The following is a 17613-nucleotide window of genomic DNA, read 5'->3' on the forward strand; positions in this document are numbered from 1 at the left end:
TTTTATTATTAAATTTAATGTTGAGTTAAAGGCAGACCAGAAGATGGATGAGAACTCATTAGAGCCTCAGTATTAAATTAATAACACACACAAATTATTCATACCTTTATGTTTTGATCGTTACAAGAAATAGAGAGGATTTCAGAAAAATATATTTCACTTAGAAAATCTTGAGACATAAAATAATTTTGCTACAGTGTACTAGAAAGTCAGGAAATGTGTGGTATATTTCCTTGGTGCCAAAAATTTAACCCAGAGCTTTGTGAGTACTTATTGGTATTGATATTACAAATAAGAGGAGGCTTGCATAACCAAAATATAATACAAATATTTTTAATAATATTTTAAGAAATTTCACAATACAACCTGTATAAATACTTTTTATAATGTATTATTATGTATAATACCCTAAATATAACTTACATTTATTTCCACAGATGTTGGTATTTTACTATCATACAATTGACACATTGTATTATTTTATTGCAATAGCATTAATTCAAGTGTCTCTCTGGGTCATTTGCCACTAAGGCATGCATAATAACTGATTAGTTAAATATCTAATCTAACCATTATTCAATTATTGGGCAGGCTGAACTTTGCAAAATAGCACAAGTGATTTCTATATCTACTCAAGCAGACTAGCAATACATACTGTAATAATGAAAGAATGCATGATTCAAGTCCATTGGAATCCTTTATTTTATGATCTATACTTAACATACATTCATTGATTCATAATATAATGGGGTTTAAAACAATCTTAGTTGGCTGCAGGCAGAAGAGATGTTTTGAAGTGTGTGTGGGGGGGGTAAAGGTGTTTTAGTGATTTAAGGCAAGCACACATCAAGAAACTGAACCGGTGCACTGAAAACTCACAGTTGCACGAACACTGCTGAACATGTTTTTGTTATATTTATTAGAACTATTGATTTTCTATCAGTCAGTGAAGAAGATGAAAGTCTACATTTGTTTTCTGATTGTTTTAGACAGCAAAGCCTTTGTTGTAGTAAGTATTATTATTGTTATTATTATTCAAATATATTTTTAGCTTTTGATATGGTAACATTGGTAGTTTTAATTATATTTCAAATGTCATTAAACCACGATTTATGCAAAACGTTAAATATGGATAACATATACCATTGTACCTAAATGTTCCTAAATGTGACTTATACAGTAGTTATGTTGTTGCTTTGGAGCCAATTGGAGATTTGATCATCTAATGCCTGTGTTTCTTTCTTCAGTAATAATAAAAAAATATGAACATTCTTTGGTTTTTGAAACGTATTAGGAGGCACCATATCAAGCTGAGTTTTCCACTAGTTTGAAACATCCTAAGCAACAAACTTTTGAGAAGGGTCTATCATACTTCTACTCTCTCATTCATTAAAGGGACAGAGCTATGTAAGTTTTATTTAGCATGAAACCATACCTAACATATCACTTTTTGTACTGTACATGAATAGAAATGTACTATAGGCTTATAAAAGATTTGCTATGTGAAAAACTCTGTGTACTTACATGAGCACAACACTGTCTTATACATTTTATGAGGTGTTAATGAATCATGTGAGCTAGTAAACATAGAAACCAGCTGTGTGTTTATGGAGTGCATTTATACAGTACACTTATTTATAATTGTTGATAATCTGACAGTTCTGAGTTGATAAGGACTAATGAGTTCAAAAGGATCATACTTAGGGCTAATTTGTGAATTTAAGCTGTTATCTTTCAGAATACATTCATACTCACAACCTATGTTTGAGAACTAAAGTGAGTCAAAGTCCTCTGCTGTTGGTAAATTTTATTTTGGTTTTCCTTTATAATTAACATTTTTTCTTTGTCCCTTCAACACAGCCCACAGAAAAAAGGATGCCACTCTCCTCTAAACTGCACATGTCTCCTGGAGGTTTCTTCAATGCGTCCTCATTGAACAAGCCTCAGTCCCAAAAAGAAACAATACTCTTCCCACTCCAAAGAACAATACCTGTGGTACCCAGATTTTCAGGCACATACCGGAGACACTCTACAGTGTTTGTCATGGGACCTCAAATGAGCAAGAATTCACTTGTTTCTATTCCTCTACGAGGTTCATCTCTGTCTCTGCCGCCAGCAGGCCCTGCACATCTTCACAGACCACAAGTTTATGCATTCCGACCACCTGCACCCGCACCCTTACCACCTGTTGAGAACAGAGGTTCTCAGCTGGATGCCCGTTCTACCGCGCCAGACCCGGCACAACCGTGTAGCACTCGAGTCGCTGTGAGATCGCCTCCATTGGCGCCTCAGGCCCAAAGGCCAGTGTCTCCGCTCTTCTTTTTCCTGCGCCGCGCTGTTCCTGCTGTGGCGCCTCCTCCGGTGTCGCGTTCAGGTCCACGCTTTGTGTTTGCAACAGACCGCGCAGCCTTTCCTGGTGTATTGTTTGTGCCTGGTCAGAAGACCCTGTCAGCACACTTAACATCTCCAAGACTTCCGCCAGGCCCACAGCCCAGTCTTACAATACGTCAGCCCCAGCCACCATCTCCACCTCTTCCCCCTGCAATAATTCCAACCTCAATGCCCAGGATCCCATCCCTCCCAAGCATTGTAAATCTGCAAGGTCGAATTATTGTCATACCATATGTCTTTGCTCCTCATAATCGTTTACACAAGCAAAAGCTTATGGCTCACCCTAGCCTCACAACGGGTTCCCCAACTACAAGCTCTGCTGTATCCACTGTTGGTAAAACAAGCGCTCTTGCCACAACTGTAGCTACCACCACCAAAGGAGACATGACTACAGTCGACACAACAACAGCTAGTACAACTATAACAACTGTATCTGTTGATAAAACAACTTTAGCTGAAACCACTATATCTGAAAAAAACATATCTGGCACCACTTTAGCTGCCACTACAACAGCAACTACAGCTGAAACAACAGTAGCTGAGACAACTGTGGCCGAAATGACAGCAGCAGAGACAACTGTGGCCGAGATGACAGTAGCTGAAACAGCTGCAGCAGATGTAACACTTATTAATGCTGCTATTTTAGATGACACAACTACAGCTGAAACAACAGTAGCTGAGACGACTGTCGCCGAGATGACAGTACCAGAGACGACTGTGGCTGAGATGACAGTAGCTGAAACAGCTGCGGCAGATATAACATTTATTACTGCTGCTATTTTAGACGACACAACTACAGCTGAAACAACAGTAGCTGAGACGACTGTGGCCGAGACAACTACAGCTGAAACAACAATAGCAGAGACGACTGTGGCCGAGACAACAATAGCCGAGACTACGGTGGCCGAGACAACTGCAGCAGAGACAACAGTAGCTGAGACGACAGTGGCCGAGACAACTACAGCCAAGACGACGGTGGCCGAGACAACTACAGCTGAGACTGTGGCTGAGACCACTACGGCTAAAAAAACAGTATAATATGTTAGATAGGATTTCCCTCTTCTGGAAATAAGTGACAATACAAAGAATTGCAATTTATTCATGGTTAAGGTAAAAATATGTGGTGCCATTCTAAAAGGCGATTCTTTTAAAATATCCTGTTGTTTGTCATTTATTCACTAATTGTGCTTTTAACAACTCTTGTCGAGACTTTTGGACTTAAAAAGTTATCTCACTGATCCCTCTTGTGACCAATCTTGGTAATGTACACAAATTGAGCTGGAGAAACTTTATTCTAAACTAGGTTAATTTAGGGTCTGCTAGAATGCCATATTTTCATTGCAATCTTTTTGTTAAAAGGATACATACAGTACTCAATATACATAAAAGTGACCCACAAATCTACTGTATTTCTGTTTAAAAAATAAAGCCATGACTAGAGGAAAACTAGTCACTGCCAAAATTGCTGCATATTAATAACTTAGCCATATGTGACATGAGAAAACGATTGATTTTTGAAACAACTAAATACAAAAGGCAGAATGTTGTTGTTTAGATGTAGAATAGTATGTTTTACGGTGAAAATGTTTTATCTGTCACATGTTTAAGCAATGGCACTTTTCTGTTTTGTTTTACCTTGTAAAGAAGCATATAAAGATTCTCTTAATCCCAATGTAACACGGTCAGTCATTGTTAGCAAATGTTTTACCAGGCTAAAGAGTAATTCAACACTGAGCATAAACGTTTACTGTCTTAAAAATGTACTATTATAAGTGCTACCTGAGTTTGTCTTCCAGAAATCCAATTACATTTACTGTAGTTGACATCTTTATCTTGTATTTTATATTAACTTCCTGTCATCAATGTTTTACAAACCACGTGCTTTGGCAATTTTCCCTCCAATTTTGTTTTATACATTTAAATCATTAAAAGTTTAATAGTAATTCATTAAACATAAGTTCTTGCTGTTTTGGGATACTAGGCCATAAACATCACCACATGCCTCACCAGTAACACATGGAAACCTAATCGAATCCATCATTAACATTAGTTTAAAAAAAACTTGCTAATTGTAGTTGTGTGAACACTCGGGTGACATTACAAAATATTAATGCTTCAGTAATCTAGAATTGATGTGTTGTTCTTATATACTTTGTAGAAAACGTTTCAGAAAAACAATGCTTTTAATTTTAATATAACACAGAGGCATACTAACAGTGCAAAAGATGTGTAAATAACAGGACAAAGCTGAAGAAGGGCTTATTTTTAATGTATTTTCAAACAGCAGAAACTAATGGAAACACAGCAACGTATTTCACAGGAGCAATGCACCATTCATTCACATTTTTGTCTTCATAACTTAATGAAGCAGAATAACTGCCCAATTAATCTAAGTTACTAATCCTATTTTAATAAGCATAAAAATAAGGCCTTAACAATGATGTACAGTATAATACTGGAAAAAGCCAAACTAGGTTTTCTACACAATATACATTTCATAAATAAGAAACCAAGGGTGTCAATTATTTAATGGAAGGTCAACATTGTGTGCTGTTCTAGAAGTATGACTTTCTCACATAGACTTGATCTGCTGCAGTTTAAGAACAATAATATCTCCATTTAAAACCTGCATTTGGACAATATACCAAGTTGAACAATTAAGTAAACCTGAGATTTGATGAGTTTAGGAATTAAGAGCAGAAAACGTGACATTAATAAAAAAAAATAAAGTTAAAACACGTGGAATCTCATGTTTTATAAGATTTAAATGCATTACAAGAAATGGCGGCTGACAAGAAGTAATGGAAAATGTGTCTAAACAGTTGATGCATTAGGGAAATCTTCTAATCTAAGTGCCTTTCAATACAGTATAATGATTACACTATTTTTCTATTTTTACCACTTTTATTTTTACTTTTATGTATTTTAGAGACCAAATGACTGGATTTGTCTTGAAACTGCTTAAAGGAGTTACATCACAAAATGCTAAAACAGGTATTATCACTTTTGCATAGTGTCTGCCTTCAGTTGTTTCATCAAGACAGACTGGGTGGCCAATTTTCAATGCAAAAACATTTTTTTCTCAGGGCTGAACTAACACCACAGGACTTGTTCTACATTGTGACGTGATTTGAGGCACATCAGGAGTACAAAAGGGCATTCTGCTGAACAACTGGAAAAATGCATTTCTGGTTTCCTGTCCCAACATGTATTTGCTCGAAGAGAACAAAAGCAACTTCTAACGAGCTGGAGAAAGAAAAATATTTCAGAGTATCGCATAGTAGAATATCCAGGTTTTCCAATATAACTGGTTCCGTACTCTCACTGCACAGGTCATTCAATGCAACGCTAACTGCACAAATCGACTTATTAGACTACTTGAATAAGTATAGGAACATCATACTAAAACAAATGGTAAATTAAAGTTTATAGTACCAGCCAAATAAATATTCTTGTACAAATCAGGGCTTAACCAAATTGATTGTGCACACTGCAGACCAAATTCAAACAAGTTCAATGAACATGATTAAAATAATCAATGAATGAATCTCTACAAGATTATGAACACTTTTCCAAATTAGGCTAGCTGTGGGATTGTGGGACTGTGGGATTTTGCTAGCTTCTAGGCAGCAATACAGTGGGTCCATCACTGTGTGTCCTCCTGAGGCATGAGCCCTCCATCCTGCGCCGTGTTGTAGGATCCACACCCACTGCACTTCATTCCCAGCACATGAAAAGGCACTGTGCAGCGAGTCTGGCAGTCGTTACACAATATCTAAAGGAAAAAAAAAAGAGGTCAAGTGAACTTCTGCCAATACTATAGCAGAAGACCTGAAATTAATTACTGAATTGAGAGAGTGCAGTTAGAGAGCCATAGAACTATGGCTAAATCATATACATGCAATGTCACACTCAATCATATACTGTAGTCGCATGTAACTCATACACCAGGGATACAATTCCAAAAGTTACATACAGCATCTCCATGATTAAGATCACTTAACATCTTTTATCTTTTATCTCGTAATAGAACAATGTGAGTGCATGCAACTAGATAAAGAGTATCTAGTAAAGAGATGCACTACACAGAACTTTTTTATTTTAAAAGGTAATCTAAGGTAATGGTGATAAATGGTGTCAATATATTTGGAGGGCACAAGTCCCTACCTGAGCAGCTGGTGTGCAATTCACAATGTGACAATGGCCGAACTGGTTCCAATGCTTGTATTTTAGCAAAAAATATTGTACAGTCAAATGCCCATAGAAGACACGGTGGTGTTAATTTTATTCTCTTACAATTTGAGACTGTCTGAAAATATCAACCTCATATTCAAAAAGGTCTCAAAGCTTTAATCATCCACTTATTAAAAAAGTCACAAATACTATTGTAAAAAATAGCAATGACAATCCACATTTAAGTCATCTGTAACAGCACCCACTGAAGAAACTTGTTATGCATCTGTATATGGGTCCCAGACATTTTACAATGTTCTCAGTCTCAATGTCCTGAAGTTATACCCGTATGTCACAATGTTCTCTCAGCGGGGTAGGCATCAGCTGCTCTCAATACAAGTTCTTCCTTATGTTCTCAAGTCTCATCTTTTGTTGTCCCTACCTATGCCATTGGATCCTTTTACATCAACCAGCTCAAGTGTGTTGCTATTGTACAACAGGATTTAGGAAACAAAACATTCCCGCACAAGGCAGAAACAGCAAATTCTGCCTGACATAGCTGAAATACTTCACACAATGTAAGCAGAACCTATGCTATTGCCTTTAAAACATGACAAAAGACAAATGCTATTATAAATGGCATGGTATATATTTAACAGGACAACAAGGTTTATACCAAAAAAATGATTTTGGAGATAAATATGGACTAATTTACTTGTCTGGTAACTGTTTTCTGACACTCCTCACTAAATGAAAAACGTTAAGTGAGGATTTATTCACACTAAGACAAACACTATGATTACCTTTTAAAGCTAAAGATTTTTATTTTTGCAATTTATTTTTCAATGTCAAACAAGCTCTAGACAGTTTCTGGAGAATTAAAAAAACACCAGCTTGGCTGTTTACTTTTAATATTACCTTTACAGTGACATTCCGATATTCAGTTGGCATTGGAGTCTGCGAGATTTCTTTGTCCAGTTCATCCCAATAGTCTTCCATATTCCAGGCAGAATGCATGCACAGTGGGCACCTGTATGCACTGAGTTAAATTTACTTTGTTAGAAAATTGATTTTAGTTTTTAATGAGGATCGGAACCTTTTAGAGAAAGGAAAGAGTGAGAAGCTGTTACTAAACCAATATTGCATAGAACATTACATTCACCAAAAGGATTATAAAGGTTATAAAGGATAATGCATGCTGTTAAATCAAGTTGCGTAGTGTTATGCATGAATTTGTGCTCATTTTGTAGCCTAAGTAAAGTGATGCATTACCGCTACATCAACTAGGTACAGTGTGTGTTTTACCAAGTGCAAGTCTTGGTTTCTCACATCACTAACTAAAGTAAAGGTTTATAGAGCAAAGAAAATGAAGTATTGCATACTATAGAAGCAAAACATGCAAGGAGCAGAACAAAAGGAAGCAACTACAAAAACAAAAGGAAATCTGTTTATTAAGTCAAAGCAAATCAGAGAAGCCAACAATCCTTACAATCTGCTAACTTACCCTGTTTTAGACATGTCTTCGAAACAGGTTCTGGAAAAGAGAACAAATGCAGTTGCCACATTACTTAGTGAACAAGTGAAGTTGGTATCTGGCATCTTAACTTGAAGTTCCACCACAAACTAAAGCATTACAAAGCAGTTCACAAGTTCTGATGCAGGGTATATATTCAAAACCTGGGAAATCCCTTCACAACAACATGTACCAAAATCAAAAGCACTTAAAAGTCCAATGCAATAGATGCTTACTATCCTTACAGAAATGAAAACTACTTCTTATTATTTCAAAGCTGCCCTTGTGATCCAAGGTTACTGGGTCATAGATGGATTATCAAACAGTTCAGACATGAAGCCGTGATACCTGAAGTTCAGACTGGACTCCAAGTGTCACTGATGCTCGAACTAACCAGGAGTCAGTTTTTAACTGAGGGACTGGAGCTTACTTGTGAAGAAGGTGACCGCACGGCAAAACATGTGCGCCAATCCTCGACGTATGAATATCCTAAGGAATAAAAGGAGGTGGGACTCAGACATTTATATCTGTTTTGACAGAAAATAACTTATAAAGGGTTAATTTAAAGGGGAACTGCAAAACATTATATCTGTTTTGACAGAAAATAACTTATAAAGGGTTCATTTAAAGGGGAACTGCAAAACACATTTTTTGTATTCCGGGGTTAGAAAGATTTAGAATTGATGAGTGTGCTTCAAACTCCAATAAAAGTTAGAAGCACACAGTAACTTGTACAGCCTCCAATTTACATAACAACATAGAAAAAATGTCCAGGTATTTGCAGCACCATATTCTGCAATTCAGAAAACAAAACTTCCAGTGACGCATGCAGCCCTATGACATTATAAACAAGCAGGCTTGTGAATACACTGCCTTTAATACAACATACATATTGCTTTTGATTTCCAGACAGTTTTGCCGTCAGATACCACTTACTTGTTAACTCTGCATGCAAATGAAACTGCAACATTTCTGCAGTTAAAATATACAAGTGAATAAATACAGGTTGTGCTGCAGACATCACATTACATTAGTCGATACAGTGACTAGTGAGCAAGAAGGGCCACATCATGTCGCAATTCATGGGAACTCGAGTTTGCGACAACATGGCGACTTACAGTGCTTTCACAAAGTCCATAGTTTTGTGCTTAATTCAAAATTTGTTAATTGTTCCTATAACATCAATGAATTTATTTTTTACAGAGATTTAATAACTGGTCTGAGAAATTGGGACTGTAGTTCCCCTTTAAATGCGTTTACACAGTTAGACATACGTAACATGTACCGAAAATTTGATTTTTTACAGATTTAAGTTCTAAGTATAAATTGACCACTGAGCAATTGACCAATGAAACTGAAGTGACAATCTAGATTTTAAAAAATCAAACCTTAAGTTATCAAGCATACTATGTAGGTGTTAATTATATGCCGTGTCTCTGAAACACTATTACTCGGGATTTGTGTGCTGCATTACTCGATTTGTTTTAAAAAAAGCACACTTACATTTGTTTTGTCTCCAAGTGCCAAATGGGTGCTTTAAGAATACTGTATATACCTGAAGGATTTTTTTTCTTCCGTACTCATACGACTCATGACACGTGAACTCAATTTAAAAATGAGTAAATATATTTCAAAGAACAAGAGGCCCAGGGACAGACTTAGGTGCATGAATATTAAATATATGCATGATATAGTACAGTTCCTTTAACATGAGCTCAATATTACTCCATGCCTATCACAATGAATAATTCTGTTATTTGAAAGTGCATCCAATATTTTTTTTAACACAGAAATAGAAATGGTAAATGGCACTGCTGTCCTTGCCTTTAACGCTGTAAGGTAGTCTTTCCATCTGTGGACGACACCCAGACAGCTACCAATTAACTTTGCAGGGTTTTAGGATTTATTCCTTTAATTTGATATAAATCTGATAAAAAATGTGTAAGCAAGATTTTTTTTTTAATATTAAAAATGTGAACACTTATTAAAACTTAAATTGTGATTTATAGGCTTACCTCCATACAAACAGGGCAGTTTTGTCTTGATACATTTTCGACACACTGAAAAAAGCAATTAAGTATGAAATAAGAAAATCAAAGCTGCAAATTAGCATAGCAAAACCACTCAGGAGTCTCTTGCTGCTCTCCATACAATTAATAGTTCAATTTAAAAAAAAACAACATGGAAACATTTCTGCAACTCAAAGTTGCATAAGTTTGTTAAACTCAAAGTGTGTGGTTATTGGTCAGGCAGTAGTCAAGCTGTGATGCCCTTAAATAACTGAAGCTATTAACTTAAACCTTAAACTTAAAACACATCACTGTCAAGAAAATTAGATATTGCTACAAAAAAAAAGTGTGCATAAGATACCTTATGATTTCCTTGCAGGTCGCTGATTAAACACAGATTACATTTCAGGCAGTGAAAATACTTTTCTCTGGGACCAATTCTAAAAAAGAAAAACATCATATTACCATTTTGACATACTGTAAAATAATCAATGAAAGAATACTACAACGTATTTAAAAAAACACCTAAACATAACCTAAGTGAAACACATATTAATGCTGAAAGTGGGACATTAAAGTGGTGAGCTTTATCATAGAGATTATTTTGTGCAATTTGAAAAAAAAATAAACCAAATAAAAATTTAACTGGATCTTAACTTTGCTATGCCATTTACAGATAGGTCAAGAAGACAAGTTTTGCTTAAAATGAGTCACCTCTTCTAAGTAAAATGTTTACATATTTAGATAGGAAAATAAACAAGGTCACATGTCTAGCTAAGAAAGTGCACGTCAGAACAAGTGAGTGAAATTGTTTTGCAGACACACTTGTGTAGACATGAAATGTGATCCAACCAGAACACGCAGGCACCTATGACCATATCACACCCTTAACAATTATCACTAAAGGAAGTATACCTCCCACCCAACCAATTTACCTGTGTTGATGGTCAGCAAAAGTCCAGATACAAACACTAATGTCAATCTTATCAATCATGTCTAACATGGTTAAAAAATCCCAATATTTATTTCTTGATTTAATTTGCACTAAATATTTTTAGTAATTTGCTTTAATATGCATGCTCTTTGATGTAATGACTTCTAATGGTGAGGTTGCTTTGTAAAAAAGATCTTGATGAGGGAAAAACTGAACCTGTCCAAGGGAAGGGAAGATATGCATTAAGGCACTAAAGACGTTCAAGATCGTCAGGTGCTGTTCAGAAAGCTTCTCTACTAGTACTTAGAGGGAGTGTAAGAGTTAGTGTAATACCAGGTCTATTTTAAAGGCACTAAACACAACAAATGCAATAATTCACAACGATGTGCAATATGTGGTCATAAAAAAAGTCTTCTCTTCCATCCAACCTGATGTTTTGTGACTGTGGGCCTGTGTGTGCTTTTTTTTGGGATAGCTGGATAATATATAACTGTTGGTGATCTTGGAATTAACCACAATCAGACAACCATCTTCAGCTGTAACAATCTATAGTACCAGAGATATATTATACTAATTAAATAACCATTTTGCATTTACACTTGTTGCAAAATAATTTATCAGCAAGATGATGTGATGGCCTTTTGTTACACTCCTGCAGTTATTGCTTTTGCATTTATAGCATTACACGTGAAAAAGCTTTTGATACAACCGGCTCTTGGGTGTCCTTCCATTATTTGTTCCACTTGCATTAGAAAGAACCTGTGCTTGAGGGTTTCTTTGAAAGAGTACTTAAAACTATTAAAAGTTTTTGTGCAGTACAACTTTGTAGATCTTAAATGAGACTAATAAATCCTTAAAAGGGTCTGATCCTACTTTTCCCTTTATTAATCAAAATTTTTCTGATATACATTGTATAATATCCTTGTAGTTGGGGTAAGGTGATTTACATTGTGACATTTTACTCCCACAGTGTGTTAAGCCATTTTCAATTCACTCCTGCCCTGAACAAATATGGTGTTACAACTCCCCCCAAAATCAGGCCAAAAATTGATAAAGGGCAAAAACAAAAACTTTCATTACTTAACCTGCACAGGTAACTACTCTTTACCAAAAAAGATGTGTGCAGAACAAAGATACAGTATAACCGAGAGACATAAATGAGTTTTTGCATTAAAGGGGCACTGACAATTAAAAGGTACAGTGTAAACAAACAAGTCAGAAACTAGTCACAGGTGACCAATAAGTGGAAATATACAGACTAATGCACCTTTGAACAGTGGTATTTGTTCTCTAAGCTGAGGCAATTAAACAAAGATGTTTGTCTGGCTTGAATATTAATACCACTCATTTCTTAGTGATTCAACAGTAACTTAAAACACCAAGTCAATCTCTGTGTGATGCTGAGCTCAAAATTACTTTTTACTTTAATACTGCTTTAATGACAATATTAAAAATGGAGTTAAACCTTTAAACACAAAATGGGTCTTTTCTGGGCTCTTTTTTATGTCTTGCAAAAAAGCAAAATGAAAAACAATTCAGACTACCATTGGTACATACTTGTACAAAAACTGAGAATTTGTTCCTACCTACATATTCCACATTGTTCACAATGATACTGTTTCTTGTCTTTATCAAACAAGTGGCACGTGTCACAGTAATAATCACCAAATTTCACTCGGCACTCTTCACATGTCTGCTGAGCCTAAGACAAAGAAAATTAAAAAATCATATTTTTGTTAAAATATGACCACATAATCAACCACAGAATCTTTAATGCAACTAGCTTAACCCGTATGACAAATCACATGCTCCTTATGCTTTCACTGTTCTGCTTACTTGGTGAAGCTGACACACTGAACAACATCATCTGCATATACTGTAAGAATGTATTAATTGCAATGAGAAGAAGAATGTGATAAAACTTTGTGAAATCAGCTAGAATAACAACAAACTATGAAATGAAGCAATCAATGCTAGCAAAATCCTGGACTTGTCCTGCAAACAACACAAAACAGAACATTTATTTAATCCAATAGAAATATTGCTCTTGACTTCAAGACAGTTTTGCCAACAAATGGAACTTACTTGTTAACTCTGCACACAGATCACATTGGAAACTGTCTACAGTGAAATATCTGCTGCACAACCTGTATTTAGTCGCTCGTACATTGCATCACATTAATTATGACAGTGACTAGCGAGCTGGAAGGGCTACATCACGTCACAATTCGTAGGAACTCTCACTCTCTCCCCATGGTGAGACCAGGGGTTTATGGCAACATGGCGACTTGCAGTACTCTCAAAAAGTTCACAAAGATTTTGGGTATAATTTAAAATTTGTCTATTTTTTCTATACTCTCAATGAATTTATTTTGTTACCAAGATTTAATAACCGGTCTGAGAAATTGGGACTGCAGTTCCCTTTTAACAGGTTACTACTTCATGATAAGTCGAGGACATAAAACCAACTCAACCTCAGAAAGTGAGTGTGGTTGAGTATAAGCCTTTAAGCAGCTGAGCCAGACCTCTATAACCCTGCATTTGTGAAAGGAGAACTCGATCATTGCAAGTCACATTAATCAAGTCTCCTCTAAAAGCAACAAACAAAACAAAACCACCACTTAGTTGTCCGAAGGCACAGGAAGGAATTCAATTTTGTGAGTTCTGTGGAATTAGAATTCCAAAACAATTGCTGCATGTAAACTGTAAACATTCCTAACTGGAGTTTGAACACCAAGACTTTACCTTTTGGATTGTGTTGCACACAGAGCATTTGACATCTTTCACCTGAAAGCGATCCATCTGATGGTTCTCTTTTGCGTCGTGGCACAGACGGCACACATAAAATTTACCGCAGCATGGAGCCTGAGTGGAGAGAAACCAGATTTTCAATGACAAGCTTACCATGATTGCAGCATCTTGTACAGGACTTCAACACCACATTACAGAGTATGGAAAAAACTCTAGTTGCAAGAATTGTGATGGTGACAGCACATTTTTGTTGCGTTTCACAATTTTCAAGCCCAGCAGAGTGACAAAAGCGAAAGTGGAAATAAGCTTAATAGGAACAAGAAACACACCATGGACACATTGTATTAGGCACGGTAGCTTTGTCCACTGAAACAAGATTGAAAACAACTTACACTATGGTGAGAGACAAGTCTGAACTGGGGTATTGAAAACTATAATTAAACTAACATTATATACAATCATGGTGCAGTACATACCTAATCTACCAACTAAAAGTTCCAGACAAAATCACAATTTTAATGTTTCCCATAGGACCATGCTTCTTATACAGTATGTGTAACTCCAGCCATTCAGCATTCTCCACAGCTACAGGTCCACTCCCTTCTTCTGTTTTGTGTTGTGCCTACATGATCTTTAATCATGAGTGCAGAGCCAAAACATGGCAGTTTTGAACAGCACGATTATTTAGACAAAACAAAAAAAATTCAGCCCCATTTCACTTTTGAGTGTCGTCTTAAAATTCCAGCTGCAGGAAAAGCGGGTTTATATTTTGCATTTAATTTACAACAAAACGAATGTTTGATGGGGCGAATGACCTCCATTCTTATACAATAATCTGCACAAAGTGCTGATCTGACGTTTCATCAGGAGGAAAGATTACAATGCTACGCATGCAGGAAGCATAACACTTTGACCTCTATGTCTAACTCGGCTCTCATTATTTGATTATTTTTATTATCATGTAATTTAGTTGGCCTATTGAATCGAACGGCAGTGCACCCAATTAAGTACCGGTACACGATAAGCTCCACCGGTAAATTATGAAAATCAATGACTACAGATGTACGGTCCTTAACCGGCCTAGTCCTTTAAATCCTTCTTCACAAGGGTAGCAAAAACATTCACCTGCCCAGAAAAAAACGATTTTTATTTCTAGAAATCAAACAACATACTAAACAGTCCAAAGAATCCCAGGCCTGTTAAGTTTGTCCAAAATGCAAACACCACTGTGTCCTGCTGTATATTGGACGTGCTGAAGGTGCCCCGATTTCCAGTTTAAGTTCCAGTTTCCAGTTTAAGCAATTTTCATTTACCCTTCTTTGTAAATTATTTCGAACTCGACTTGTACAGAATACAACGAAATGAGTGCTTACAGGCACCTCTTACACGTCTTCGTGGTCGTAGTTATTCCCTGTATACAAATTGCGTGTTTTAAGCAGATCTACAATCCACAAGTCAGCTAACCAATAATTTGTATGCAATGAAATGAAAATCATGCTTACTTTTAATGAACAGCTACGCTCATAATGCTCACATCCCAGCGCAGAAGCAGCCATTTTTGCTGGAGTTTCATATAAATGTTCCCCTGTGTTCAGCTGTCCTAAATGAGACTAAGAGTTGGACATTTTTCAGTGAAACACCGCAACATAACGGGAGAGGGCGTATACCACCCATAAAATGCACTCGATACAGCCCTGCACTGTTTTTTAGCCGTAAACCAACATGTGCTGTTTGCGACGCCATCTTCCTACGGTCAAGCACACCGTATTTCATATAGTACTGTATTTACAGTATATTATGTATGTTAATATTATATTCAAAATTAGCAACGAACTGTATAAAACCATCATACATAACCTGTACTTGTGCTCTTTTAGATTTGTAAACATTGAATTACAGTGTACAGTGTATTTTCAAAAAATAAAAGACGCAGTAAAATATGCTGCCATTATTTCTATTATTATTTCTAAGAAACTTAGTTGATTTATTCGAGCGCATATGTTGTTCAGTTAATAAGCAATATATAAACCTCGACATATAACTAACACCCTGTGATAACATAACATCAACAACAACCATTGCAGATAAAATATATTTAACTACCAAATATGTTTATCAAATCAAATACACTTCAGTGTACAAATATTGACAGGTTAGTGCAGTTGTAAAATAGACAAACACTAAAACAATTCATAGCAAAAAAAATTGATTGCAACATAATACACATCAAAAGTAGGTGTTAAGTAAATATTACATTGAATATTACAGCAACAACGATACAGTACATGTACAGTATACTGTATTACAGGCTAATAATGAATTATTATTATTTTCCCAAAACAGAAAATATTGTAACGCAACGGGGGCTCAGGCAGGCGCCCTTGCCGCATCAGGTCGGCCCCATCCCGACTGGAGGCTCGAACCCGGGACTTCCGCGTCTCTCTGCAGCGACCTAGCCCCGTGAGCTAAAGAGAGATCTCTCCACAGCCCAGTAGCTGTGGTCCTGCTATCACAGGGAAGGGCGGTGACGTCACCCGCTCTGGTACGCCGGCTCTTACACACAGTGCTTGTCGGCCGTAAGCATTACACTCTCCCCCGCTTAAATCGCCGTCCCCGGCGAAGGGCTATCCCATACCACTTCTGACACCAATGTAACGCAACGGGGGCTCAGGCGGGCGCCCTTGCCGCATCAGGTCGGCCCCATCCCGACTGGAGGCTCGAACCCGGGACTTCCGCGTCTCTCTGCAGCGACCTAGCCCCGTGAGCTAAAGAGAGATCTCTCCACAGCCCAGTAGCTGTGGTCCTGCTATCACAGGGAAGGGCGGTGACGTTACCCGCTCTGGTACGCCGGCTCTTACACACAGTGCTTGTCGGCCGTAAGCGTTACACTCTCCCCCGCTTAAATCGCCGTCCCCGGCGAAGGGCTATCCCACCCCGCTTCTGACACCAATGTAACGCAACGGGGGCTCAGGCGGGCGCCCTTGCCGCATCTGGTCAGCCCCATCCCGACTGGAGGCTCGAACCCGGGACTTCCGCGTCTCTCTGCAGCGACCTAGCCCCGTGAGCTAAAGAGAGATCTCTTCACAGCCCAGTAGCTGTGGTCCTGCTATCACAGGGAAGGGCGGTGACGTCACCCGCTCTGGTACGCCGGCTCTTACACAGTGCCTGTCGGCCGTAAGCGTTACAATATAATCACTATAGATATTCAGGTACGTGTAATGTAATACAAAATTATACAGTTTCGTTACATAGAAAATTACATGTAAAATAGATGCAATAGCGTAATTTCAGTGGTGATAGTCATTTTTAGTTACGTCCAAGGTTAAAAATCAATTTTGCGTCAACTCTAGAAATTGTTTATGCTTATGTAGTTTCTATACTGCACATGCGCTTCCGTACTATTCTATATAACATCGTCACAATTAGCAAAAGTTTGTGTTTTTTTTTTCACTGAAGCACTGTTCACTAACGTTACAGTACGTGCTTGAATGTCACGGGTTAGTTTCTGTACTCCGAAGATAATGATGATATACTGACGTTTATAATTTTTAGCCACTAGATGGAAGCAAGACTCTAATGTTGGGACGACTGGCCTTCAGAATATGAGTTACACATTGAGAAATGACATTGAGGTTGGATTATACATTTCTTAATGGATAGGTAATAGGAGATATATATATATAATGGGAGAATTCTGATTTCATGTAATTAGAGGAGTGCCACATTTATATCAATGATCTAAATTCTGGTATAGCACAGTTGTAGACGATACCAAATTAGGATGGTATTGTTAACTAATGCTAGAGAAGCAGTAAATGCAATTCACAAAGACTTACAGCAGA

At 37.1% G+C, this 17613-nt stretch overlaps 2 protein-coding genes across 3 annotated transcripts; one reads left to right on the top strand and one right to left on the bottom strand.

Annotated features, from left to right (window-relative positions):
* The first annotated feature begins 874 nt into the window (after nucleotides 1-874).
* On the top strand, nucleotides 875-4305 carry LOC148672847 (uncharacterized). The gene is made up of 2 exons (XM_088630828.1): nucleotides 875-1009; nucleotides 1861-4305. Exons 1-2 carry the CDS (start codon nucleotides 902-904, stop codon nucleotides 3427-3429), a joined length of 1677 nt encoding a protein of 558 aa, XP_088486954.1. The 5' UTR covers nucleotides 875-901; the 3' UTR covers nucleotides 3430-4305.
* Nucleotides 4306-4639: 334 nt separating this feature from the next.
* rchy1 (ring finger and CHY zinc finger domain containing 1) lies at nucleotides 4640-15428 on the bottom strand. 2 transcript variants are annotated; one of them, XM_088628808.1, is made up of 9 exons: nucleotides 15274-15428; nucleotides 13766-13885; nucleotides 12607-12722; nucleotides 10448-10526; nucleotides 10093-10137; nucleotides 8508-8566; nucleotides 8069-8098; nucleotides 7483-7603; nucleotides 4640-6166 (listed from the first exon to the last, which is right to left on the bottom strand). In XM_088628808.1, the coding sequence occupies exons 1-9, from the start codon at nucleotides 15325-15327 to the stop codon at nucleotides 6038-6040; spliced, it is 753 nt and encodes a 250-aa protein (XP_088484934.1). In that variant the 5' UTR covers nucleotides 15328-15428; the 3' UTR covers nucleotides 4640-6037. The 2 variants fall into 2 exon arrangements, with proteins under 2 accessions (XP_088484934.1, XP_088484935.1); XM_088628809.1 differs by lacking the exon at nucleotides 15274-15428 and adding an exon at nucleotides 14248-14398.
* Nucleotides 15429-17613: the final 2185 nt, after the last annotated feature.

This window comes from Lepisosteus platostomus, chromosome 4, assembly GCF_059453375.1.
Source record: "Lepisosteus platostomus isolate fLepPlt1 chromosome 4, fLepPlt1.hap1, whole genome shotgun sequence".
NCBI classification, from domain to species: domain Eukaryota; kingdom Metazoa; phylum Chordata; class Actinopteri; order Semionotiformes; family Lepisosteidae; genus Lepisosteus; species Lepisosteus platostomus.

Excerpts from the sequence above, each read along its gene's own strand:
- LOC148672847 (XM_088630828.1), top strand. The coding sequence starts at position 902 with ATGTTTTTGTTATATTTATTAGAACTATTGATTTTCTATCAGTCAGTG. Across the intron at positions 1,010-1,860 it reads ACAGCAAAGCCTTTGTTGTA|CCCACAGAAAAAAGGATGCC; the intron begins GTAAGTATTATT and ends CCTTCAACACAG.
- rchy1 (XM_088628808.1), bottom strand. The coding sequence starts at position 15,327 with ATGGCTGCTTCTGCGCTGGGATGTGAGCATTATGAGCGTAGCTGTTCA. Across the intron at positions 10,527-12,606 it reads GAACAATGTGGAATATGTAG|AATTGGTCCCAGAGAAAAGT; the intron begins GTAGGAACAAAT and ends TTTCTTTTTTAG. Across the intron at positions 8,099-8,507 it reads TGCGGTCACCTTCTTCACAA|AACCTGTTTCGAAGACATGT; the intron begins GTAAGCTCCAGT and ends TCTCTTTTCCAG.